Source organism: Actinia tenebrosa, unplaced genomic scaffold, assembly GCF_029948245.1.
Source record: "Actinia tenebrosa isolate PJP-AT-01 unplaced genomic scaffold, QUT_ActTen_1.0 PGA_scaffold8__29_contigs__length_14323225, whole genome shotgun sequence".
Taxonomy (NCBI): domain Eukaryota; kingdom Metazoa; phylum Cnidaria; class Anthozoa; order Actiniaria; family Actiniidae; genus Actinia; species Actinia tenebrosa.
Genome location: NW_028292585.1, coordinates 11,637,858 through 11,662,023, shown reverse-complemented (window position 1 = coordinate 11,662,023; position 24,166 = coordinate 11,637,858). Strand labels below are relative to the sequence as shown.

At 36.2% G+C, this 24,166-nt stretch overlaps 4 protein-coding genes and 1 long non-coding RNA gene across 5 annotated transcripts in view; 3 read left to right on the top strand and 2 right to left on the bottom strand.

Moving 5' to 3' along the window:
• Nucleotides 1–1,199: 1,199 nt before the first annotated feature.
• Nucleotides 1,200–3,985, top strand: LOC116306286 (uncharacterized). Its single transcript, XR_016118716.1, has 3 exons — nucleotides 1,200–1,921; nucleotides 2,011–2,164; nucleotides 2,879–3,985. It is a non-coding gene; the product is annotated as an uncharacterized LOC116306286 (long non-coding RNA).
• Nucleotides 3,986–4,592: 607 nt separating this feature from the next.
• On the top strand, nucleotides 4,593–7,819 carry LOC116306288 (coiled-coil domain-containing protein 97). The gene is made up of 2 exons (XM_031716312.2): nucleotides 4,593–5,238; nucleotides 6,776–7,819. The coding sequence occupies exons 1-2, from the start codon at nucleotides 4,611–4,613 to the stop codon at nucleotides 7,027–7,029; spliced, it is 882 nt and encodes a 293-aa protein (XP_031572172.1). The 5' UTR covers nucleotides 4,593–4,610; the 3' UTR covers nucleotides 7,030–7,819.
• On the bottom strand, nucleotides 7,505–12,751 carry LOC116306289 (deubiquitinase DESI2). The gene is made up of 7 exons (XM_031716313.2): nucleotides 12,592–12,751; nucleotides 12,413–12,485; nucleotides 10,764–10,857; nucleotides 10,362–10,469; nucleotides 10,226–10,259; nucleotides 9,709–9,865; nucleotides 7,505–8,911 (listed from the first exon to the last, which is right to left on the bottom strand). Exons 1-7 carry the CDS (start codon nucleotides 12,628–12,630, stop codon nucleotides 8,862–8,864), a joined length of 555 nt encoding a protein of 184 aa, XP_031572173.2. The 5' UTR covers nucleotides 12,631–12,751; the 3' UTR covers nucleotides 7,505–8,861.
• A 1,484-nt stretch (nucleotides 12,752–14,235) lies between these two features.
• LOC116306299 (integrin-linked kinase-associated serine/threonine phosphatase 2C) lies at nucleotides 14,236–21,900 on the bottom strand. Its single transcript, XM_031716330.2, has 12 exons — nucleotides 21,770–21,900; nucleotides 21,531–21,695; nucleotides 20,702–20,822; nucleotides 20,194–20,300; nucleotides 19,383–19,476; nucleotides 19,104–19,191; nucleotides 17,837–17,911; nucleotides 17,127–17,170; nucleotides 16,914–17,033; nucleotides 15,892–15,973; nucleotides 15,297–15,339; nucleotides 14,236–15,032 (listed from the first exon to the last, which is right to left on the bottom strand). The coding sequence occupies exons 1-12, from the start codon at nucleotides 21,801–21,803 to the stop codon at nucleotides 14,893–14,895; spliced, it is 1,113 nt and encodes a 370-aa protein (XP_031572190.1). The 5' UTR covers nucleotides 21,804–21,900; the 3' UTR covers nucleotides 14,236–14,892.
• Nucleotides 21,901–22,058: 158 nt separating this feature from the next.
• LOC116306301 (uncharacterized) overlaps nucleotides 22,059–24,166 on the top strand; it is a 6,665-nt gene continuing 4,557 nt past the window's right edge. Inside the window, exons 1-2 of the mRNA XM_031716333.2 lie at nucleotides 22,059–22,201; nucleotides 22,278–22,465. Of these exons, the coding sequence (XP_031572193.2) occupies nucleotides 22,178–22,201; nucleotides 22,278–22,465 (212 nt within the window). The 5' untranslated portion in view covers nucleotides 22,059–22,177. The remainder of the gene's footprint in view (nucleotides 22,202–22,277; nucleotides 22,466–24,166) is intronic.

Genomic DNA, 24,166 nt, shown 5'->3' with positions numbered 1-24,166 from the left:
AAATAACTGCCAACAAATAATATTCTGCCCATGCGCATCACAATGCAAAGCCGCAAATAAGTCTGCTCATGCGCAGTAATGTAGCGTTTGTCAATATCGATCGCTTGCGTCCTGTCCTGTGACTTGGTATGTTTGAGCAAAAACACAACCAAAGCACAAAAAAGAAAAAGAAAAATTTTTTTGAATGATAAAACAATTTTTGAACGTGGTTATCGTAAAATATCGTGAGCAGTAGAGCTGCATCAAGCTAGTGGGATCAGCGCATGATTTCGTGGATGATCGATAATGGGAGTTTGACAACAAGACAACATTAGTAAATGGTAGTTATGGTTTATTGATTCAAGATATTGTTACTGTTGTTTCCTGCAGGCAAAAACGAGGACGTATGAAACTCTTCTGTTGCTCAAAATAAAAGTTGAATATGTTTACTTTGAAATGAAACTAATATAAGCAATTCAAGCAAGTATAGGCACACAAACAAAACATGTCTCAAACTAGACTACTAAAATATGATACCTTTGACTTCCATTTGCACTAGTGTCTCTAACCTTCTCTAGGTGTCTAATGAAATAATGACGATGGCGCGTACGTTGTACACCGTTATATAACGGGTTGCTGCCAAATGGATGTACCTGCTGTTTTGTGTTTATAGTCACCTGAAAAAAGCCCCCAAAAGGTGAGACCGGAAATGATTAAATATAGATAAATTTAACTAAAGTTCAACCACTTTACTATCGATGGACTGTCACATATCAGTTTTCAGTTCCAGTATAACCTCTTTGTATGCTGCAGTTTGTATAAACATCTTTATTCCTTTAGCATGAAATGTTTCCCATGTTTCTCAGTTGTCTCAGTTTGAAAGGTTTTTGAACTAAGATTATTGAAATAGGGAAAAGTAGGTTTTTTATTGTGAGGGCCGGGGAGGCCTGGGGGATTTGCAGTAAACTTTAAAAAATGGTTGTAGCCTCTCCCCTTTCACTCGATCAGTATAAAATTCATGACCCTCCTATTACTGAAAATTAAAAATTAAAAAATTAAAGAAAAAATTTCTTAAAATAAAAAAGGTTTGGCGCTACGTAAAAAGTCAAACTTTTAATAGTGATCCCTCCTTCTGAAGTCCCAGCTCCCCACACTGAAAACCTAAGGTCAAAAAAGTGAACCATGATCACGCACTAATTCAATAATCATCACGAGCTTCATGCATGATCAACACGTTCCCAATCTATCTTTAATTGTTGTTGTCGTCTTCATCTAAAGTACTAAGGGAATGCTGTTCCTATTTACGCAGTTTCCATAAAACACGTCTCTAAGAGGCGGGACAAAAGCAAGAAAATCAAAATTAAAAGGAATGCATGCAATGTTGATTGTCCGTTATAGATTCCTTGTCGTAATTATCCCTCATTCCTTTTCAGACTCACAGACATAATGATGATAATGATGATGGTAATGATCATTTACATTTAGTTTGTGAATGACAGATTGCAATATACAAACACGAGAGATGGTTAGTATGAAGTGGAGGCCGGGTGGTCACTGCCAGAGTTTCTTTACGTCCTCAGTGGTTCTTTTACGTCCCTCCGATGTTGGTTAGTAATGATGACTGAGTGTGGAGAGATGTGACGTGACCGCCATTTGAAGTGGTCATCCGAGCCACTTGAAAGTCTAACCATTTGCAGATGTAATTACAAAGGCAGCTCTTTCTCCTCAGTTATTATAAGACCCTGAGTGTTGGTCCGGCCGGGACCAACGAGGGAGTCTTTCTTCTTTAATCCGAGTAAGAAATCCGTGTCAAATGAGTGTGGAAGGGGGGACCTACGTATAATAAATGTAAAAGTCTGGACTTCAACTGGAACCCTACGAGGCAGGCATATTGGCACATGCATGGATATTAAGTTACCAGCTATAAATGATCTCTATATCGGTACGATTGCCAAAATGAATTTACTTGAATTTTACAGAAAAACACGTATCGTATATAATGCTGAGACGGATTTTGTTGATTGCTCACAGTGGAGGCCAGTGAAGGTCAATCGCATGCAGAGAGAAAGAGAGAAAAGGAAAGTAAACACATCGAGTTCCTGGAAGTCGCGGAAGTACGAGTCTTGAAGAAATCGTTTACGCGAGTCCTAAACAATAATAAGAAAGCTGAAACTACTTTCAATAAGTAAGGGTTTTTAGGCAATGAAAAGCATCAATTCTTTATTGAAAGATTTGTGGTAATTGCTAGCTGCCAACAACATGATCTTGGCCATAAATAGAAACAATAGATCTTACCCCAACCTGTTAAACAGGCCCATACAGATGTTTAGTACCCGGCTATTTTGATCACGAATAAATAAAAGATCGTAAAAAATGAAAACCTTTTTATAAACTACGCATTATCAGGTTCCTGCTAGCGTGAATGTGGATCTCGTGCAAACACCGGAACAATCGACTAAAGAACCGGAATCGTATCTTGTTATAGATTCTTGTTATAGATTCTTGTTATTCGATAGTCAAGTTATGACTGCACAAGTATTTCAATAGTTTCGGAATTCTGCTTTCACATATGCGCATTTGATGAATCTTTTTGCTTAATTGGCATGTTCTATAAACAGCAACGTGACTTCCTTCTGACTTTACTATACAATGATTAATCAGTATTGTTATTTTTACAGTCGGGGGGTAAAATTAGGGCTCACGTAGACTGACACCACGAGACTACAATCACAGCACAATCAAGAGCCGGTTTACATTTATACCTTTGTTATGATTTGATGTGGCAAAAGAGAACTGAATCGATATATAAAGAATATAAGAAGATTAGAGTAGAAACTAATATGTAGGTATTGTGTTGTCTAGTTGTCTGATTACTCCTATATCCCTTCTTTATTTCCAGTTTTGACATGTTCTAATGAGTAGAGTTATTACCGCCTTGTGCAAGGTACAAATACCAGTACATCATTTGTGTGTTGTCTATTCTTATTGGCTGTTGATATGTAAATAATCCTATGACGTAACGTGTTGTGGTTCAAAGGTTCCTTGGCGCGTAGCATAATAACAACACAACACTCGAATATCGTTTCAGTTGGCATCAGAAGGCGGGAAGTAAAGATGATTTCGTCGCTAGTAAGATTGGTTTTACTTGTTTACATCGTTGGTGGCTGCTTCCCTTTTGTTTTGGGACGCAAGAAAAAAGACACATCGAAAAGGTGCAGCAGTGGTTCAAACACAGATTCAACTATTGCAGTGAAAGTATCTATGGATTCCATTGATAGTATGTCCGTTGACGAACCTTCGACATGGACACCGCCTCCAAAACACAAACGTTTTCGAACCATCTCTACCATGTCTAAAGCTTCGAACTTTTCTGGTACTTCCAACATTTCCAATCTAAGTGAAAGAGATCGAGTTTGGTTACAAGCCTTTCGATTTGCTGGAAGATGATGAGCTTGAAGAGGAACTTTTAAAGATGAAAATGAAAACACAACAGCACACACACCAGGAATTTTAGTGATGACTGAGTGAACATACACGGCATTCTTCGCTGGAGAAATCAATCTGCACACTTACTTGGCTTCCCTCGAACATTTTTGTCTGTTTCAAGGGATTCTTGATTCATTTTGTTTGAAATCCATTGACTGTATAGAACTTTTACGACTAATTTTAAAAATAGTTCCTGTCTGGATAGTTTGTTACTCAAGACTAGATGATGGATATAGTTTTTAATTCCTAGAATATTATAGAAATGAAAAAAATTCATGCATTTTGTAAAGATATATCATGATAGAACACAGATATTTAAATCATAGATTCGATTTGCTTTTCGTAGAAAGGCGAGTAGTGGGTGTAGGGCCTGGAGATTGGAAGATAATACTTTTGTTGTAAATATATGAGATTATAGTTTTTCAAATTGTACATTTGTAAGAAAATGTTCTTTTTTATAAAACGATGTACAATATGTCTTGAATTTTTTGAGAAATAAATGTATTTATTGAATATTTTACTGCAAGTAGTGTTGTTTTGTTTCCCTTCATTGGTGTTACGTATTAAGCGTGAGAATTTTATCTGTTTACGTTACATAAACCTTTATAGAATGCAGAAAGACGCCTCCGTTCAGTTCAGCACAAATCAAGATGTAAAATTCTACCACAAATTCTACCAAAGAAAGCGGTAAAGAGTTCGGATGAAAAGAAACGAAACAGAATTTTCGAATGATATTTCCTTATTTATAGGAATAATATATTTCTCAAGCAAGTCAAACTGCTATTAAGAGCATAAAAAGTTATTCTCGGGTACTCGTACCCGTTAGACTAAACTATGGATCTATCTTAATATATGATTTGTTTGGTCTCGTGTAGATCTTGTGATATGGACGCGTATTACTTATTTATCAATGAATTGGCGGAGAGCCACTATTACTATCATTTTCCGCATAGTTGTAATTCCCCGATGGCGGGGAATATACTGAATACAGTGTCATATGACTATCATAGTCTATCAGTCACTTGTAACCGATCACCGCATCGGTGGTAACCATACCGGAAGTAAACAAAACATTCATTGTTAGTTACAGTGTTCTCACGGTCATAATTGATGAAAGATACTGGGTACTATGATGCTAATCCAAGATGGCGGCTTGTCTGGAAGAACAGCAAGAAAGCAATATGAATGAAAAAAGATTACATAATATGTTCTTAAAGATTGCAAGTAGTAACGTTATTGTGAAAACACAACAAAAAGATGAACTAGACTTTACTGTGGAGCAGAAATTAGACATCTTGAAAGACATTTTAGAGAAAAATCCAGCTACTTTTCTCATGCGCTTTGGGCAGTGTATTTCAACAGACGACTTGGTGTATTTTGAGAACCTTGATATAGAAAAGAATAATTTTGAACTGATGTTCAGGATAAAAGAAGTTAAAAATTTGCTCGATGACAAGAAAAAACATGTGCATGTTCAAAACCGTAGGTACAAAGCACTTCAAAGACTTATGACGGGCTCAAACTACTTCGATGAAAATGAGATGAGAAGAAGAGAGCCACTCTTATATGAGCAATATATAGGACAGTACATGACTGAGGACGAAAAACTAGAAAGGGATAGAGCAGAGCAATACAGAAATTCTACTTTATCTGACGTTTTGCTACAAAGATTTGATTCGCGGGAGACGGAGTGGATATTTCAATGTCAAAAAGAAAGAGAGGAGGAAGAACGTGTTGAAGAGGATTCTGATACTGATAGTGAGACTGAACATGGTAATATTGAAATATACGAATCTATCATTCATTATAGGATCAATTAGAGGTACTTCCCTTCTCAATTGAAGTTTGGTAGCAACAGAAGTTTTGTCACAAAGTTTTGTCGGTTAAATGTTGTCAGGGGCAACCTCAAAAGTATTTATAGTGCAAAATGCAAAAGTATGACCGATGATAATGTATTTGCATACTTTTATGCACAGGCTCTTGTATGTTAAACCGACACATTTTGATATGAATGTGGCTGGTTTTACCAAATGAGACATGTACAAGCTCATTTGGCAGGAAATTAAAGCGCACACATAAAAGTAGTGCCAAAAACATTGAATGTGGTCATACTTTCCTGGCATTAAAGTGAGGATATGATTATCAGTGTTGTTGCCCCTGACAACATGCACATTTCACTGGAGAAAAAAATGTCTTTCAAGATGTCTTATTTCTGCTCCAAAAACTTCTTGACTACACTTCTGGGCCCAGGGCCAGGTTGTTCAAAGCTGGATTAGCGCTAATCCTGGGTTAACTCTTAATAAGACCTATAGAGTTAATCCTGGATTAGCGCTAATCCAGCTTTGAACAACCTGCCCCTGTTGCACCAAACTCAACTGAGAAGCATAGAAAGTGTATAGACAGACCTCTTGTGCTAAATATCTACTTGGGGGTCAAACAATGAATAATCATACAGCTGTTTCAAAAAAGGCCTGAATTGCACTACGGGTGGTGTGAATGCAATCAGCAAAAGGTTACAACAAGATGGAATTTCCCCAAACTTTGTCTGCGTGTTTTTTAGCAATTTTTTTTCTTTACTGATATTATTTGTGAACATACTAGTATGAATATAATAAATTCCAAGCTCGGTAAGCAACATGCAATGTTAACATGTAACTAAACTGCTTCAACCTTTTTTGAAATAGCTGTATTACAGCCCATTTCATGTTTCTGTGTCCTACCAACTCCAGATGTATATCATTTGCAGGCATCCCAGCCACTTTTTAGACAAACTTGATAGGAAATATAGGCTGTGCAAGTTCTAAATATAGGAAAATATAGGATTTTTCCCCAAAAATATGTGCACTTTATAGGAGCTAAGATAGCTTTTCGGTTGCGTAACCAGGAATCGGGAGGGTGCACAGGCAATGATTTGCAGAACTAAAAAGCCATAAAAAAAACAGAACCCCCCCCAAAGGGGCCATTTTATTTCCTTCGCCAAATATGCTAAACAGTGTAAAATATAAATGAATCACTCAGCAGTTGTCCTATTTATAGAAAATATAGGGTTTTCTTTAAATATAGGCTCTTTATAGGATCCTTTACAAATTATAGGAAATATAGGATATATAGGAGGTCTGGGATGCCTGCATTTGACTTCCATCAATCAAGCTTACGAAATTCCTGCAACTCAACAGCAATTTTCACATTGCTATAAACATGGCTACAAAGTGCCAATAGTATGGAGATCAGAACAATATTCTTCAGAATGGGAATTATTGCAAGCAGTTTATATATGTACAATTTTAATGTGTATTTTCAATCGTTACAGATTGTGTCACAAGTCCAATAAAAGGCATTCCAAGTGAGACAGAAAGACAGCTTCTGAAAGATGAGTTCCTCAGTGAAATGCAAGCAAAGTTCCTTGCAGGTCAAGATGAGGGATTTGATTATACTGAAGTAGACATGAACGATGATTATGATGATTTAAAACTGCGCGAGAGGGATGAAGAGGAAGCATATTTTGATGATGATGATGATGATTACAAGGATGATGTAAATGAATCTGAAATGAAAGAGATATAGTTCTTATAGGATCTAGCCATATATTCAAGGTATTAACACAGGCAAAGTCTACTGGCGGTCAAAGACTATGAACTAAATCTGATGACTAGCAAGGCAAAGGCATTCACCTGTAATGTCAACAGTGGTGCAAGTACTGTAACCAGGGCTACTTAAACAAGTTAGATAAGAGAACCAATTAAAATGTAGAATGAAAACAATGCATTCCAACTTTGGCAAGCCAATCAGAAACCTAGACTGCATGATAATAATTAGACACTGATGTTACGTGTAAATAACTACTGTACATGTAGATAGCCATCATCATTTTCTCCTGGGAATGAAAAGATATGTCAAAGGGCCATTGTTTTCTGCTGCTTTCTAAGTTTCAAAGTTGGAATGTATAATGTTTTTATTATAAAATTGGATTGGTTCTCGCTGTGTAGGTGGCCCTAGTTATAATAGTTGCATTTATTTAATATAAATCAACATGCCCAAGTTTGATACGGATTACTGTTTATTGGATTGCAGTTTATCACAATATATATATATGTATAATATTATGTATGAATGCTCCTTCATCTATTCTCTCTAAGATATTAACAGATTACAAAAATAACATTGCAAATAAATAAATTGATTACGGATATAAATTTTGAAATAAAATTCTTCATAAATCTTCTTCCCAGGATAGCTGTACACTTCTCTTCCCATTAAGGGGAAAAAAGCCAGGTCATCAAAGAAAAAAGTGTGCTATAATTTTTATACATGGTAATTTTGTGTCTTATTAAATTAAAATCACTTGGAATTGAAATATTTTTTTGTGTGCTTCATTTTGTGTGTGTGATTGTTCCCTGCTGAAAGATTGAGTCTCATTTTCTTTTTCTTTGGCTGGATCTGCATTTACAGTATTTGTGAGATCTACCAAAAGTAAAAGAAAAGGAGAGTCTGCCATCAGGGAAGTGTGATTGTGAGTTGATCTGTTGATGTTTTATTTGTATTCATTTTGTTACAAGTTCACATTTCTTTGGTGGAGTGCAAACCCTAATAGCACAAAATCTAAATAGCACTAAACACATCTACTTCTTTAGTTTTCATTGGTGCTTTTTGTACAAATTAGTTAGTACTATTTCATGGATATATATGGTTTGCACTCTATATAGTTTAATACAACTCTGTGCATAGGTAAGGGAACCATCTGAGGCCAATATATTATTATATATGGGAAGTATATTATGCAGTGTATTATGAAGTGCATTACGAGTCACAGCAGTCTTTAACACTATCCTAAATGTCTTAACGCTGTAACATAAGAAAGGGTTAGAGAAATACAATTCTACTCAGTCCCTTCAAAGGCCAGGGCACAAAATTAACCCTTGCTAACTCGCAAAATGCCAATGAAATTATTTATTTAGTGAGTAAGAAAGATTTAACAAGCTAAGTTTTGTGAGTATGACCACAGTCCAGAAATTGAACGACTGAAAAAGTTTAGAATCCTGCATAAAGTAACGTTTGTCTTTTGCTGGGATTGACTGCTAGTGACTTTGAAATTTTTGCTAGTTAAAACAAAACCTACTAGCAAGGATTTTGCTAGTGGGTATAAAAGTTAATTTTGTGCCCTGAAGGTTTAAAATAATCTGAATATGGTTTTTGGCAGGTTTTATATTGCCTACATAACTACAAATCTCAATAAGTGAAGACGTTGGAATATAACTGTCATTTCCCAGAAATATATACTTTTTGGACTCAGCTTCTATGTTCTGTGTTTTGAGCCTTGGATTAATTTTTGCAATTACTTAAAATTGCAGACATCTTACTTTATTAAAAGCAGTAAATATTATTCTTTCTAATAGCATTTATCTTTTGTTGTTATCAATTCTGGCTTCATCATCTGATCCTGACAGTTCTGGTAATAAATGAGAAAGAAAGTTTGAGTAAACAAACCTATGCATTAAAACATTTATACAAGAGTTCCTGAAGCACAAATCCCCCCCCCCCCCCCCCATGTTAAACCTACCCACTAAATAACCACTATGCTACCTACGAGAAACTTCAAAGTTATTCTGCTTGTAGAGTTTTTCTGCCTTCTCTACTGGCTTAACACCTCTGTCCTGAAACAATTTTTCCTTTTAAAGAAACCACCTCCAAATGAATCACATGACAAAACAGTTATTCTGAATATGATGTCACATGAGCATGAAATCATGACAGCATTATTGCTCACCAGATGTGTAATCTATTTAAACTTTTTAAACAACCAGATACATATATTATAGTTGCATTAACCAATTACAAAAATAGGACATTAATTTTCAAAAAATTAAGCATGCTTGGCTGACAGGTACAGTATATCAGGAGGTCCAAAAATACTTCACTGTTTCCAAGGATACTGTATGCTTAACATGAAAATGACCGTTTCAGGGCAGAGGTGTTTTTACTTTCCCGACCAGCCTGCCACTTTGCCCTACAGAGGGGAAGAAAAACAAGCTCTGCTTCCAGGGTACTTCAAGATGTACCTAATGCCCTGATATAATTCTTTCAGTATTGGTTCTACATAAAATGAATAGTTGAATGCTGTTATACTGCATTTCTTTAATTTGAGTGTTGCATTTGAGTTATAAAGGATTATGCTTCAAATTAATGTGAATGACTAATGAAAACAAGAATGCCAAACAAACATACTGTATCACCACTACTTCATACCTCTAAATGCTGAACCATTAACGAAAAGAGGACTTGTAGGTGATTCTGGTTCTGGACGAATCCACTCCTTGGGCAGACATTTGAGAAGGAAAGGAAAGTATGACCCTGCATTTGCTAATCTATTGACCCAGCCAGGAATGTCCTTTCCACATAGAACCTAATAATGTAATACAGAAAGTGATCAATTCATTCTTAGATTAATACTGCAGTTCAGGTGATCTGATGTACAGTGATCAGGGAAAAAAATTAATGCTCGCAAACTCGCAAAATGCAGTTAAAAATTTTGTATTTGGCGAGTGACAAAAAATTTAACTAGGTAAGTTTTGAGAGTATGACCACAAGCCGGCAATTTAAGGACTGAAAAGTTTAGATCATGCATCAAGTAACATTTGATATTCACCGCGTCCAATCACTAGTGACTTTGAAATTTTTGCTAATAAGAACAAAACTTACTAGCAAGGTTTTGCTAGTGAGTTTAAAAGTTACAGTAATTCCGTGCCCTGGTGATGTTACATACCTGACTCAATTCAGAAGTAAAATGATTACAATTTCTATTAAAAAAAAAAGAAAAGAGTTAAGTTACATATAATCAAAAGGCAGTAACAATAAACTAATAACAGAATAACATATACATATTAGTATAAAATATTTACTTATCAATCAAATGATATGAAACTCCAGTATAACGTGCACCCATTTCTCTGACTATATCATTTAGCTCCTCTTCAGTTATCTCTGTAATCCCTAACTTTATTGACTCTCTAACATGAAGAAGTATGGAGAATATTTATCAAAATTATATCTCGTAATTCGTCAAGTTCATTGAAAATATGTTAACAGCCTATCCTTTCCTTCCAGACTCAGGTTGTCAAGGGAATTTTTCCCCTGCCCTGTTTAGAGTAGCACCTGTTGAGAGAACTAAACCCTCCCTTCCCACACATCCAGGACAAGGGAAAAACCTAACACAATATTGAGTCTAGAGAGAAAAGTGCAATACATTTGTTAACAGTCTAGTTCATCAATATTGAAAGAGAAGGTTTTGATTATTTACCAACCTGAACTTAAATTCTGGTCCTAAATGATCAGAACTCCTTGGAAACATATCAAAAATTCCTGACCATTCATAAGGATGTCCACCATATGCATATTCTGAAATCCAATATTCATTTAAAAAAGGTTAATTATTGTACATAAAAAAGCAGATAATTGTACAGGTTATTAAACAAAACCAAAGATGTATTGTTAATAGGCCGGCATTGTCTAATAGTATGGCTTGGCCATAATGCTTTCCTGTTTCAGACCACATGCAATCTGCTTGAGAATAAGATTCTTTGTTTAAGTTGTTTCCATGGTTTCCAATGGTTCCACGTGCAACCATTAAACAAAGAAATTATACTCTAGGTAATGACACATGCTCTGTCATGTCTCTTTATGGAGTGAATTCTTAGTTCTTTGACAATAATTGCTAATTATTAATTACTAAGTTGATAACTAAATAATTTTTTAAGCACTACATAGCCAGTGATATTATGCACTTGTCAATGTCTTGCCCCAGGGTGGGGACCCCAGGCATACCTGCGGAATTTGACATTTTTTCCTTTCCCTGGGGTTGGGAATTTCACGATATTTGACATAGCATGAGTATCCGTGTTGGGGGATGTTTGACGAGGCCACGCAAAAGCCTGGATCTAGCTGGCCGCCATCTTGAAAATCCCCCATCTTGAAAATGACCCAGAAGACACGCAAATATGTTTTTATACGGAGTGGCTATTTGTACGTCACCTGCACGGCGACTTGTATTTGCTATTCATACGGGAATTTCATCGATTTTCTCCGGAACTTTGTATTCTTTTCTGACTTAATAATGATATTTTTGTTTAGACCAGTTAGGCAATTCATGTCAGTGATGTTATTTTGATTCAAACTTATTTGCTGAGTCTGTACTCAGTAGCGAACAACTCACTAGAATTTTTTTGTTAGTCTGAGGGTCAGTGCCATGGCGGGAAATGTCACACAATAGAATTTCTGACGACTCCCGTATGAATTATTCGCCGTTGTTATTCATACGGGAGTCTGTTCAGCGAATATGTACCAACATTTTTCACTCCCGTACGAATAACAACCGTGAATATTCGAACGGGAGTGGAAAATGTTGGTAAATATTCACTGAACAATCCGTTTGAGGAATTTCAACGTAGCATCATTTCAACTCCTGGGGAAGGGGTATTTGACATTAGTCACCGTCCCTAGGGCAGGGAATTTGACAATTAAAAGAGTGCAAAATGTCAAATCCCCCAGGTATGCCCGGGGTCCACCCCCCCTGGGGCAAGACATTGATAAGTGCATCATTGTTTCATGGACATATGGGCTTTTTACTTTTTTTAAGGGACGGACCATTAGATTTTTGAGGGGGGGGGGGGGGGGGGGAATTGGGCAATTTATTTTGTGCAGGATTTCTTTTTACGCCTCATGGCTGTGCAGGAATTTTTTTTGGACATAGTTTGCATTTTTTTTGGTGTGCACTTTTCTTATGCACGATTTTTTTTTTCGATCTTGAAAGCTGTGCTTGAATTTTTTACTCTATGACCATGAGTTTACATTTCATGTTTTTATACACTGTGAGATTCCTATCCGTCTTGAAACCTCTACAGCCAGAAAGAGTCGGGTTCAAATTCGTTTTTATATTAAGTCCAAACAAACTTACCCTTTCCATGAATAACGACTCCAGAGTGAAATATCCCAAGTCCAATATTAAAAGTATAGCTGTTTATCCAGTACTGTGAAAAAGGAGAACATTCGGTAAGTTTAGTGGTAAGATTAAAAATCAAGTGAGGAAAAGGGCTGACAAAATGGCTTTTTGAATCTCAACTATTAAATCGTTACCATGTCATAAACATTCAAAAATACTGGATACTGAGGCATCGTAAAAAACGATTGAATCTAATATCAATAAGTTAATTCGAATTTATGAAAACTAAACGCCAAGATTTCGAGATAGAAAATGGCGATGGAAGACGGATATCCGCCATGATGAATAGGTACATACTTTATGTCACTCAACAAACAACGTTCATTGTTCAGCCTTCGACGCATGCGCTGTAAGATGCACAACTTCATTTTCCAATACTGTTCATAGCCCTTAATTATACAGCTTCTCATTAATCCCATATAAGTAACTGTACAATTATTTTCTTAATCATATCCTTTAATTTTTTTAGATGTTTTTTTTGTTCGCATTTAGTTCTTCTACTACATTAAATTGATTATTCTGCACTCTTTATTGTGTCTTTTTCTTGTGTATGATTACAAAAAGGATATGATTAAGTGGTAACTGAACTTCAGTGTCGTGCAATTTTGGACCAAAATCATACTTGTGATTAACAAATTGCACTCCCTGCTGCGCGGTCATGCTATTTTGTAATCACTTGTATGATTTTGGTCCAAATTGCAGTCCACTCAGTTCAATTACCATTATTAATTGGACAGGTCTTTTTGATATGGGATTAATTAGGGAGCTATATAATTAATAGGTAATGGGATTTCATGCTCTCCAATCAAGAAATAATTAGACTCAAAAAATTCCTCTGACTGCCAAATTAGACTCGGCCTACGGACTCATCCACTTTTGGAAGTACTCTGAATTTTCCTCATCCAATTATTTCTTAATTGGACAGCATTAATTGGACAGCATGGAGTCCTATTACATATACTAATTAACAACTTATGCTACCCTATTGCACTAGTTTATTTCTATAAATGAAATATTAAACTGTAGTCTTCTTGTAATACTGACCCATTTTCCATGTTTTGCTATGTTTTGGTGTTCCTGCCTTGATATATGAGATTTTATTATTTTATGAAAACCAAAAGTTCTAAAGGCCTGTTTGTTAGGCTTTGATAGGAGATTCAGATGGAAACATGTTTACATGTAAGTGGGATCTTGCCTATTTACCAGTCATAGTTGCTAATGGAAAAGATTAAAATACATTGCTATCAAGAGGCTTTTTCACACTTTTTAAAAGCTCACACAAGACCAATTTGTGAAATGGATTGTTTTTTAATGCGTTATGAAATCATCACTCCCACATACTGTAGTATTTATGACCTCATAGTTCAAAAATATCAATTTGTGAAATGGACCATTTCTAATATGTGATGATGTCATCACGCCCACATACTGTAAAATTAATTTATGACCTCATAGTTCATAAAAATTAAAAACAAGAGTGCACTTGGTCGGTTTGACCCAAAAATAAGCTAAATTAAAGGTTAGATGAATTGGAACAAAGTTAAGTATGGGTTTTACTCTATGTTTAGAGATTGGGAAAATATTTAAATTTAAATTTTAAGCGCAAAAAAAAAAAAAATTCCTTAGGGGTTTTGTTTTTAGGGATCAGTTTTCCCTTTAATAATTAACTGCATGTAGTCCTGTGGCTTTAGACAGAGTTAGTCTGGCTGCATGCAGGCTAATTCTTCTTTCGCCAATAAAAAATAAGAAAAGTTGCAAGAAATAGACACTAATTGCAATGAAAATTACTGGAATATATTTTAATGGCACTAGCATTCAAATTTACAAAGATTTTTACACTGAATGTCTGTCCTGGTAACAAATAAATCTTGAAGATGGTGTTAGGTTAAGGTTGTGTGTTCATAATGAAGGCAACCAGGGGCATATAGCCAGGGGTGGGTCAGGTTTTTTAAAACGGGGTGAAGAGGTGATTGTTAAAGGCTACTACCACAGGAAACCCATAAAGGTGAGAACATGGTGAGAACATGGCAAATTGCCCTACTTCATAATAATATCACGGTTTGTTTACATCAGCTAAATTTTTAGAAATTTAGGCTAAATTTAAGCTTAATTCTCTTCTTTCGAGATATTTAGCACAATATTTAGTTGTTCTTGCCTTCACCAGCTCATAAACCAAATTTCATTGTGATTTAAGATGTGTTGTTGTCATTCCATCCCCCTCCAGCGACCATGATCTCTAGAGTTAACACAATAGTTTGTTTTGATGTGACGTTATTATGAAATAAGGCATTATCAGAAATTAAATTTGAGAGCTTCAAGTAAATTGAGTGAAAGTTTATACAGATAAATGTTTTCAAATATGAACCCATTTTTCCAATTTGTGCAAAAAAATGAAGATGGCTATAGCATACTAATGTGTGATAGGGAAACATTGGTTATGATGGTTTGATTGACACTAGCATTACTGTAACATTATCTGAACTTCCATTCCTAATGGCATCACTTGCAATACTGTCACATGCTAACTGGAACTGATATGATGCTGGGTCCATCTTCAGATCATCATTGACATCAGCTATGTACAAAAAATATATACCACAGTTAGTATCTTATATTTTTTCAGAGTTGAAATGACTGTGGAATCTTTTAGTGATAGCAATGACACACAAAGGTTATCCTCAGCATAGGTGAAATGTCAAGTCTTGTTTTGCAAAGAAAACTTGTTATTTCAAAATGGCACGGGAAGCCCAATCCACTCTTATATATAGTTTATCACATCACAATTTGTAAGTTCACTCACAAGTCATGAATCAGTATATAGTTACTCATGCATAAATACCTTTATCTTTTTCTGACTTTTGTTGAAGAGGTGCTGTTTCATTCTAGAAAACAATAAACTTGGTCAAACACTACCATCAGATTTATCACTGAATCCTTTAGATAGATACCATATTAAAAAACATTTCAATTGTGATGTTAATATGTCAACGATCTTAATTATTAATAACAGTAGTTTCTGTCAGTTTGCTTTGTTCGATTATCCAATAGGTTTCTAGTTGGCAACTCTAAATGTTGACTAATAGACTACCAGAATACACACTGGTTAGCACAGGTGGGAGGTCATGGGTTCAATTCTCGACCAGACCAACACTCAAAGTTTCTTATAATATCTAAGAAGGTGCTGCCTTTATAATTACATCAGTCTGCAAAAGGTTAGATCTTTATATGGCTCTGTTGACAAGCAGTGTTTCTCTGCACTACCTCACCTAGCATTATTACAGAGTCCTGTTTCGCACTTTCCGTTTTGGGTAGCATGTTAGTTCTGTAATTTTCCTTCCTGATTGATACCCAAAAAAAGTTGTAAAGGATGTAAAAGAACCACTGAGGATGTGAGGAAACCCTGGCAGTGATCACCCAAATATTAAAATACATACATTGATAATATTATGAATGTACTTCACAGCACTATCCACTGAAAACCCTTTCCACAATCCATCGCATGCCAAGAGAATAAACCTGTGGAAAAAAAACTGTTAGTCTAATCATATATATTCAACATATTATCTTCTGAATCAGTTGACATCAGTTTGTAAGGGTGCCAGTATGTGAAAGGTAGTGGTTTGAGTCCTGGCAGGATCAACACTCAGGGTCTTAAATGAACTGAGAAGGTGCTGCCTTCGTAATTACATCTGCAAATGTTTAGACCTTCTAGCCTTCTTAGAGAAGGACTTAAAACTGTAGGTCCCTGTCTGTATTCACTAAGACCCTTTATGAGACAGCCATAAAAGACCCTATGAAGACACTGGTGATGACCATCATAAGAGTCTGTGCTTATAGTCACTAGTAATTGTTTAAAGTTTTGTGGTGTCCCTGTCCTTATGGGAAAAGTTAATAAAATAAAATAAAAATCTCTAATACCAGTTGGTAAAAGCATAGTTAATAGTGGGGAATGGTTAGGAAACCTATTGTTATCAGGTCTTTGTTCACTTTTGATGTTGAACCAGTCTTGACCGTGCACAATGTTTGATTTTATGCTCATCCGAAATTGCAAAATAAGTAATAAGATAAACTTTGAAAGAAATATTCAAATATCTCTTATAACTCTTTAAGTATTTTGAACTAGCAGCCAAAAGAAAGATTTTGGTCTGTTCACTCAGCCATTGCCAACAATGGTATAACAATGGTAAAACAAAGGATTGTGCACGGTCACGCTTGAAAAGACCTATAACAAAAAAGACCTATAACAAAAAAGACCTATAACAAAAAAGACCTATAACAAAAAAGACCTATAACAAAAAAGACCTATAACAAAAAAGACCTATAACAAAAAAGACCTATAACAAAAAAGACCTATAACAAAAGAGTTTCCTAACCATTCCCCTCTATTAACTATGGTATAAGATTATGATGTATGAAAGGGACATTGTATAATGTAAAGGATCATTTTATTACATACTTATCATTATCTGTTAATGTACATCGTTTTATATCAGGAGTAGAAATCACACCACAGTGTTTAAACCGCCTATCACCTATTGAACGTGATACTTCTAATATCCCCTGGACACGGCCATCCCTGAAACACAAATGTTCAACGAATTCATTTGCTATCAATCACAAAAAAAGTGTCAAAATCATAGCAAGAAATCATTAAACTATTTTTACTCACTTAACTGTACCTCCAGCTTTTTGAATTCTCATTCGTTCATTATACTAAAATCAACAAAGTTGAAGGTTTAATCATGGGTTGAAGGAGAATATTATTTTGGTTTGTGATGGGGAAAATGCTTGTTAGTAGACCAAATAAATCACTAATTACTCACTTGGATCTGTCTATCCATATTTTATTGTTTGCCATGAATAATTCATGTTTACTTATGTAACAATCAATAAAATATGGATAGACAGATCCAAGTGAGTATTTATTCTCTGTAGGAATTTATTTGGTCTACTAACAAGCATTTTCCCTGTCACAAAAATATTTTCCAAAATATTCTCCTAGAGCTCATGGTTTAATACAAAATTATACTACAATATGTATTATGTACAAGGCATTATAAAATAACTGTTATAAATCTCACGTTTTGATTGGTTGAGAAGGCATGCTTTATGAGAGCACACAGCATGTGCGCACACTTTCAGCTGCGTCATTCCTATCTAAAATAATGGTTACTGTAATTTGTATTTTATAAAAGAAATAAAAAACTTGCTTGCTGTGCTGTGTGGATTTATAAAGCACTTGGGGATTGGCAGAACACGAGTTCAAGAAGTGTTGAGAAGCACTCCGCTACTTCTCTTATGTTCTGCCATCCCCCATGTGCTTTATAACTGCACACAGCACGCATGCGCATTTTCTATTTCTTTATTAATGACACTTACTTCTGCAGGAGAGTGGTCTTTACTTAATGGTATAACAGATATCTTGCCTTGATCATTCAAACGACAAAGTAAAGCCTGATAATAAAGTTTTCCATAATAATAATTTTGCACCATCACATGTAGGTAGCCATGTTTGATGGCAGAACAATAAAATCCCTCTACCCTCTTCTCATTACAAAATATTGTACTGTTCCTGCCATCTAACATGGCTGCTGTCAAGTTGTAGTGCAAAACCTCTATACCAAGGAATGCAGAGCTCCACTCATAAAAGGGATGTCAAGTGGTAGTGCAAAACCTCTATACCAAGGAATGCAGAGCACCCTCAAAAAAGGGGTGCCAAGTGGTAGTGCAAATCCTCTATACCAAGGAATGCAGAACACCCTCAAAAATGGGGTGTCAAGTGGTAGTGTAAAACCTCTATACCAAGGAATGCAGAGCACCCTCAAAAAAGGGATGTCAAGTGGTAGTGTAAAACCTCTATACCAAGGAATGCAGAGCACCCTCAAAAAAGGGGTGCCAAGTGGTAGTGCAAAACCTCTATACCAAGGAATGCAGAGCACCCTCATAAAAGGGATGTCAAGTGGTAGTGTAAAACCTCTATACCAAGGAATGCAGAGCACCCTCAAAAAAGGGGTGTCAAGTGGTAGTGCAAATCCTCTATACCAAGGAATGCAGAACACCCTCAAAAATGGGGTGTCAAGTGGTAGTGTAAAACCTCTATACCAAGGAATGCAGAGCACCCTCAAAAAAGGGATGTCAAGTGGTAGTGTAAAACCTCTATACCAAGGAATGCAGAGCACCCTCATAAAAGGGATGTCAAGTGGTAGTGCAAAACCTCTATACCAAGGAATGCAGAGCACCCTCAAAAAAGGGGTGTCAAGTGGTAGTGCAAATCCTCTATACCAAGGAATGCAGAACACCCTCAAAAATGGGGTGTCAAGTGGTAGTGTAAAACCTCTATACCAAGGAATGCAGAGCACCCTCAAAAAAGGGATGTCAAGTGGTAGTGTAAAACCTCTATACCAAGGAATGCAGAGCCCCCCTCATAAAAGGAGTGGGTGCTTGGATTTTAGAAAACATACTAAACTTATACAAGCGTACAAGCGTATATTCCAGATTAAAAGGGAAGAGGCTGAGATTTGAAAATTGAGTGAATATAATCAAGAAGTTAGGTAGCTATAGTCCCTCTAGCGCTGCAGCCCTGAGCTTTCTCCTCTGCAGTCCTCAATACACATATTGCATAATCTCGAAGGTTTATTTACTGTACCTTACTGTCACCAAGGTTTGCAACATACAAAGTATCATCCACAACAAGAACAGATACTGCAGTAGAACCATCTTTAAGAACAGGAGTCCTGGGAGTAAAAAGGTATTGATGATGAGCTACCATCACATCTGGACAGCAGTTAGAATAGTATTATTAACTGTGCTATCAAAACCATCAAATAAATAAATCAGGTTCTTGTTCATTTAAAAGAGTTTAAAAACATTGTACAGTCCCTGTAAGAATAGTAATGTACGTTCATATTGTGTTTATGGTACTTACTCTTTAGAAGCTTCATTCAAAAACTGTTCATCAGTCAAAGAATATGAATCCACAAGACATTTTTTCATTTCTCTATCACTGCCTAGTACACTGGCTAAAAACCAAAAACACCTGTTTAAACACTTTTACAGATACATGTAATAACTACTGTTAACATTTGACCACATATGAGGCCCTATAAGTAGGGGTTTCCAATGTCCTCTGACTGAATTCCACAATTGCCTATGTTGCAGTTTTGGAACATTGCTTTATTGCTTGTCGGAATTTAACATAGCACCACTGTTGCTAGTTCCTGGCTGTAGTGTTGCCTTTTTAAGGCCATGCTGCTTGTCAAATTTACCATCAAAAGGGCCTTACATATTCAAATTGTATTGGATAATCAAGGATGGACTAGTAGCAGTGTACTTGTCTCCCACCTCTGGGGCCTCTGATATAGTAAAATAGAGTTGATTGAGTCTTTCCCTTGACTTGGTTTAGTTTTTCTCCAGTTCTCCTCCCTCCACGAATCTCAAAATACTAAATTCCAAAGCAATGTTTGAAGTTAGCCCTGTCCTGACTTTGATCAGCCTAGAGATTTTTCAGGATTTGAGTTGGTACTAGTAGCAGTAACATTACCCCACTCTTAAATGGCCTCCAAAAGGAAGGGCTGATAGCAAGGGAGTCAGAGTGTAAAAGGTAATGAATTATATAGGAATTGTGTATACTAATAATTCTCTTCACCAGATCCCTGGCCTACAGTCTTGGAACCCCCTAACATGTGATTATGAAGGCATTAATACCCACACTAATAGCATATTTACCAATGTTTAACCTTTTATCATCTTGGACTTGATATTAAGATGTAAATGTTGAGCTGCAAATTGAGAAGCTCTGGGTCCTACGTGTCCATCAAACACTGCATAATATGCCATCCTGCCACTATAACAAAAAATGTATGAAAGAACTTTATATATAGCCATGATATAATGCATACTCTGATTGGTTAATTAGTGTGCGCAAGGGTGCATCCAAAAATCTATGGTGCATGGTGATGTCAGATGAGTAGCATGTGCTAGGTAATGCAGATTTGGTTAGAATTTTTTTTTCTCAATTAACCAAGATTTTTTACACTTTTGCTATGTTATAAAAGCATTGGTCATCGATTAGCATGCATTCATGGAGTTTTGGGTGCACTTTGTGGGTTGCTTAAGCACTCAAGAAGTTAGAGTCGCACTCGGCTATGTCTCATGCAATTCTTTGAGCTTAGCAACCTGGATGGATGCATGCTAATCAATGACCAATGCTTTACTTTGTTGCTCATCAACTGACAGTATACTCACACATTCTCAGGTGGATTTTCTAGTGATGACATGAAGTCATCAATTATAATGTGAGCATCTTGCATGTCTTCTCGTTCTCCTTTCCTTTCAGCCACGAATCCTTTCAATTTGAAATGCTCTTCTAAAAATATACAATATTTAAAATGACTACCCTCAAAATAGATGACATGGATTGCATAGATAAAAGGTTATTGCACTATCTGTATTGGTAAACACTTTACACTATAAACAGTCAGTAAAGCAGGCAATCTTCCTGATTATTTTACTGTACCAGATAGAACCCAATCATCACCTCCAACACACATGTACCTCCTGCAACCACTGTTTTCTAACCTCACCAAAATCTCCTTGCAAGTTTCATAGCAAGTAAACGTACAAGCGAATGTACTGATGCAGCCAAGAAGCTTAAAATTTCTGGTGCACCAGGGGTGGGTTAGGGGAATAAACCAGATTTGAGTTGTTGCACCATTTTGCTTTACACCATCATGTGATGGCAGTCATGACAGGAGGAACAACAATAGAGTTGTTCTCACCTGGGAAAATAAAATCTTTCTCAAGTAAATCAGATTAGACCAGATTCATTAATATTAATTTTTCCTGTCTCCTGTCATGGCTGGCATCACGTGATGGTTCAAAGCCTCTATATATGTGATATCAAAGCCTTTTGATTAGATGCTCATTAACCAAGTAAGCTGTGATTAAATCAACTACTTTGTTATTAATTTCGGTACGACATTAGCCTACAATATGTTATCCCATGAGCCATACATGAAGATCAGCTCAAAGATCAGCTATCAACGACAACAAATTAAAATAGTAAATCCCTTACTTTTCCGTCGTTTAGCATCAGTTTCCTGCTCTTTTTGGTTAATGTATCTCTTATTATGTTTTACATCGTCCTGTACAACACTAGTATCCACAAGACTACATCCACATGTAGTCTGAACCTCTCCTGATGATACAGTACTTGTACTAGTGGAACTCACGTCATTACCTGATCAACAACGAACAAAGCCAAGATATAACATGGTGGTTTGAATACATTAATATCTATAGAATATCACTTACTTGGAGGAGGGAGATCATCGAAGAGATCCATCATTGAAGCAAGAAAATTGATGTAAACTTTTAGACTTTTCCAAAATGGCGCCTGAGCTTTGCGTGGGGGCTGTGGTCTGGGGTTCCTGTGGTCAGTACAATTTTTGCCCCATCCCCTCCCCACTTCGTTTTCGAAAGGCTTTTGTATCCTTCGTAGTCGCTACATATAAGATAAAAGCTATACTACTACTTCAACACATGTTTCTACTCCCGCAGTACAACTGACAACGTGAAAATCACTTTGCAATGGTGGTCATCGTGATATCAAATGGTCCAATAGCCTTTCTTGTTGACATCTGATCGCTTCATCGCTTCCGCTACAATCTTATCAATATTTGTCAAATACCGACTTGGCTTTTGATAGAAGATCTGCAGAACATGGAAAAAAATCCAAGTGACGAGGTTAGATCCAGGAATCACTGCCTATAATAGAAAATCCCCTTTATTGACGATTAATTTGTTTTTGATTTTATATTAGAGAATCGATGTCTTAAAGAAAGACGGGAGCGATATGTTTATTGAAGGTGACATTTCTGGAGCAACAGATATGTACATCGCTGCTATGCGCCTAGAAATGGATCAACATATACAGGAACTTCTTACGCCAAAACAACAAGGAAGCGATCGTAACAACAATATATCAAATGAAGCTCTGTCGGAGATAAGGTATTGTATATGAAGTGTATTACCATCCAATTTATCCAAAGGTTACATGTTTCCGTGTGTGAGACCATAGCATATTGTCTCAAGAAACCACAGCTATTTAATCTGTGTACTTATCGATATGGTAGTGTATTTGTTGTCAATCTAGTATAGTGATAGATGTAATTACGATGCTGTATGCTATCTACATAGTCTATTATCCTTAATGCACGCGCGCGCTGCGTTCAATATTTTCTAGACAAAGTTTCGTTGTATTTAGATTAATACGACGTAGTCGCTTTTTGCTCGGCGTCACTGAACATGAAATAATCCTGATACACACTCGACCACATTATTGTAATAAACACTGTAAGAAACCGTTCATTTTTTACCGGGAAGGGGTTGATGGGATTTGAGGGGGGCCATTAAAACTATCATTAGAATGAATTAGAATGAGAATTAGAATAGACCTTTTTGACTTGGGCGTACTGTTTTCCCACTTTAGACCTTGTCATTCCCTAGAGTATCATTTCTTTTTTTAACAAATATGCATGATAAGTAAAAACAAATTCAAAGAATCTTTTCCTAAAGGGAATGACACGTGGTCTGAATTAGGAATACATTATACCCAAGCTGAAAAGGTCTATTGCACTGCACTTTTACATTAAACATTACAATAAACAGTATGGAAAAATGTGTTTTTATTAAACGACACAGAGGAGATCTAATTTTCTTTAAGGAGTGAATACCACTGTCCCCCTTACCTGATTAAAAATTAGTGGTCCTAAGGTCTGGTGATGCAGAAGGACAAAACGGTTGTAATATATACAGCTACTTCAAAAGAGGTTGAAGGGGTGAATGGCAAATGGCAGTCACAAATTGGCAATTGCATGATCAAAAGGAAAACTGTGGGGTAATAAAAATTTCCTTATAAACATTTCTTAAATACCTTAAAGGATGCCTGCACCATTCAGCTAAGGCCTTAAATCTCGAGTTGATAAGGTGTGATTTATGTCCCGGGGGGGGTACTCCCATATATAGACTATACGGGGATGATCCACTGAACAGGGTATGGTTTTTCGAGTTTCTTGTCATACATAAACAGGGTATACAATTTCACACAAATTTCCAGCTTTGTTTGAGTTTCCTGTCATATACATGTTATGTATTTTATCAAACCCATGGTGGTCATAAGCAGTCTCTCATAAGTCTCCTCTGATTGGCTGTGAGCATTAAACCCGCAGTGGGATCAGAGGTTAGATAGCTTAACTCAATAACACAGGAAATGAGCGCAATTAGTCGATAAGTCTCCCAAAGTTTCCAAAGACTTACATCATTTTCAGATTAATTTGCCACAGTTTAATAAAGGTTACATGAATTAAAAAAACCTGGAAGAACAAGATTTGTCATATACAGGGATATACATATTGTGCCCTTTGTCATAAACAGGGTATGCAAATTTGAGTATTTTTGTCATGAACAGGGTAGCCATTTTAGGGTCCCAGCAGAAATTCCCCGGGATTTATGTCTCCTTAATAGTATGACCACAGTTCCTTTTAGTCATGCAGTCGCCAATCACTGATTGCCATTTGCCATTTGCTCCTTCAACCTTTTTAAAATAGCTGTATATAAATATAAATTTATTCTAGATTCTTGATATTTGAATGTGCGCACTAGAACCATTTTTAGATTATGCATGAGGATGCATGGACATTTTGAATTAAA

Coding starts and splice junctions, on each gene's coding strand:
- LOC116306289 (XM_031716313.2), bottom strand. CDS start 12,630: ATGCCTCAGTATCCAGTATTTTTGAATGTTTATGACATG. Junction 9,866..10,225: donor TTACTTCTGAATTGAGTCAG/GTATGTAACATC, acceptor TTACATTATTAG/GTTCTATGTGGAAAGGACAT. Junction 8,912..9,708: donor TAATGGTTCAGCATTTAGAG/GTATGAAGTAGT, acceptor ATTTATTACCAG/AACTGTCAGGATCAGATGAT.
- LOC116306299 (XM_031716330.2), bottom strand. CDS start 21,803: ATGATGGATCTCTTCGATGATCTCCCTCCTCCAA. Junction 19,192..19,382: donor TTGAATGAAGCTTCTAAAGA/GTAAGTACCATA, acceptor TTTTACTCCCAG/GACTCCTGTTCTTAAAGATG. Junction 15,340..15,891: donor ACATTCATAATATTATCAAT/GTATGTATTTTA, acceptor ATTGTTTTCTAG/AATGAAACAGCACCTCTTCA.
- LOC116306288 (XM_031716312.2), top strand. CDS start 4,611: ATGGCGGCTTGTCTGGAAGAACAGCAAGAAAGCAATATGAATGAAAAA. Junction 5,239..6,775: donor TGATAGTGAGACTGAACATG/GTAATATTGAAA, acceptor CAATCGTTACAG/ATTGTGTCACAAGTCCAATA.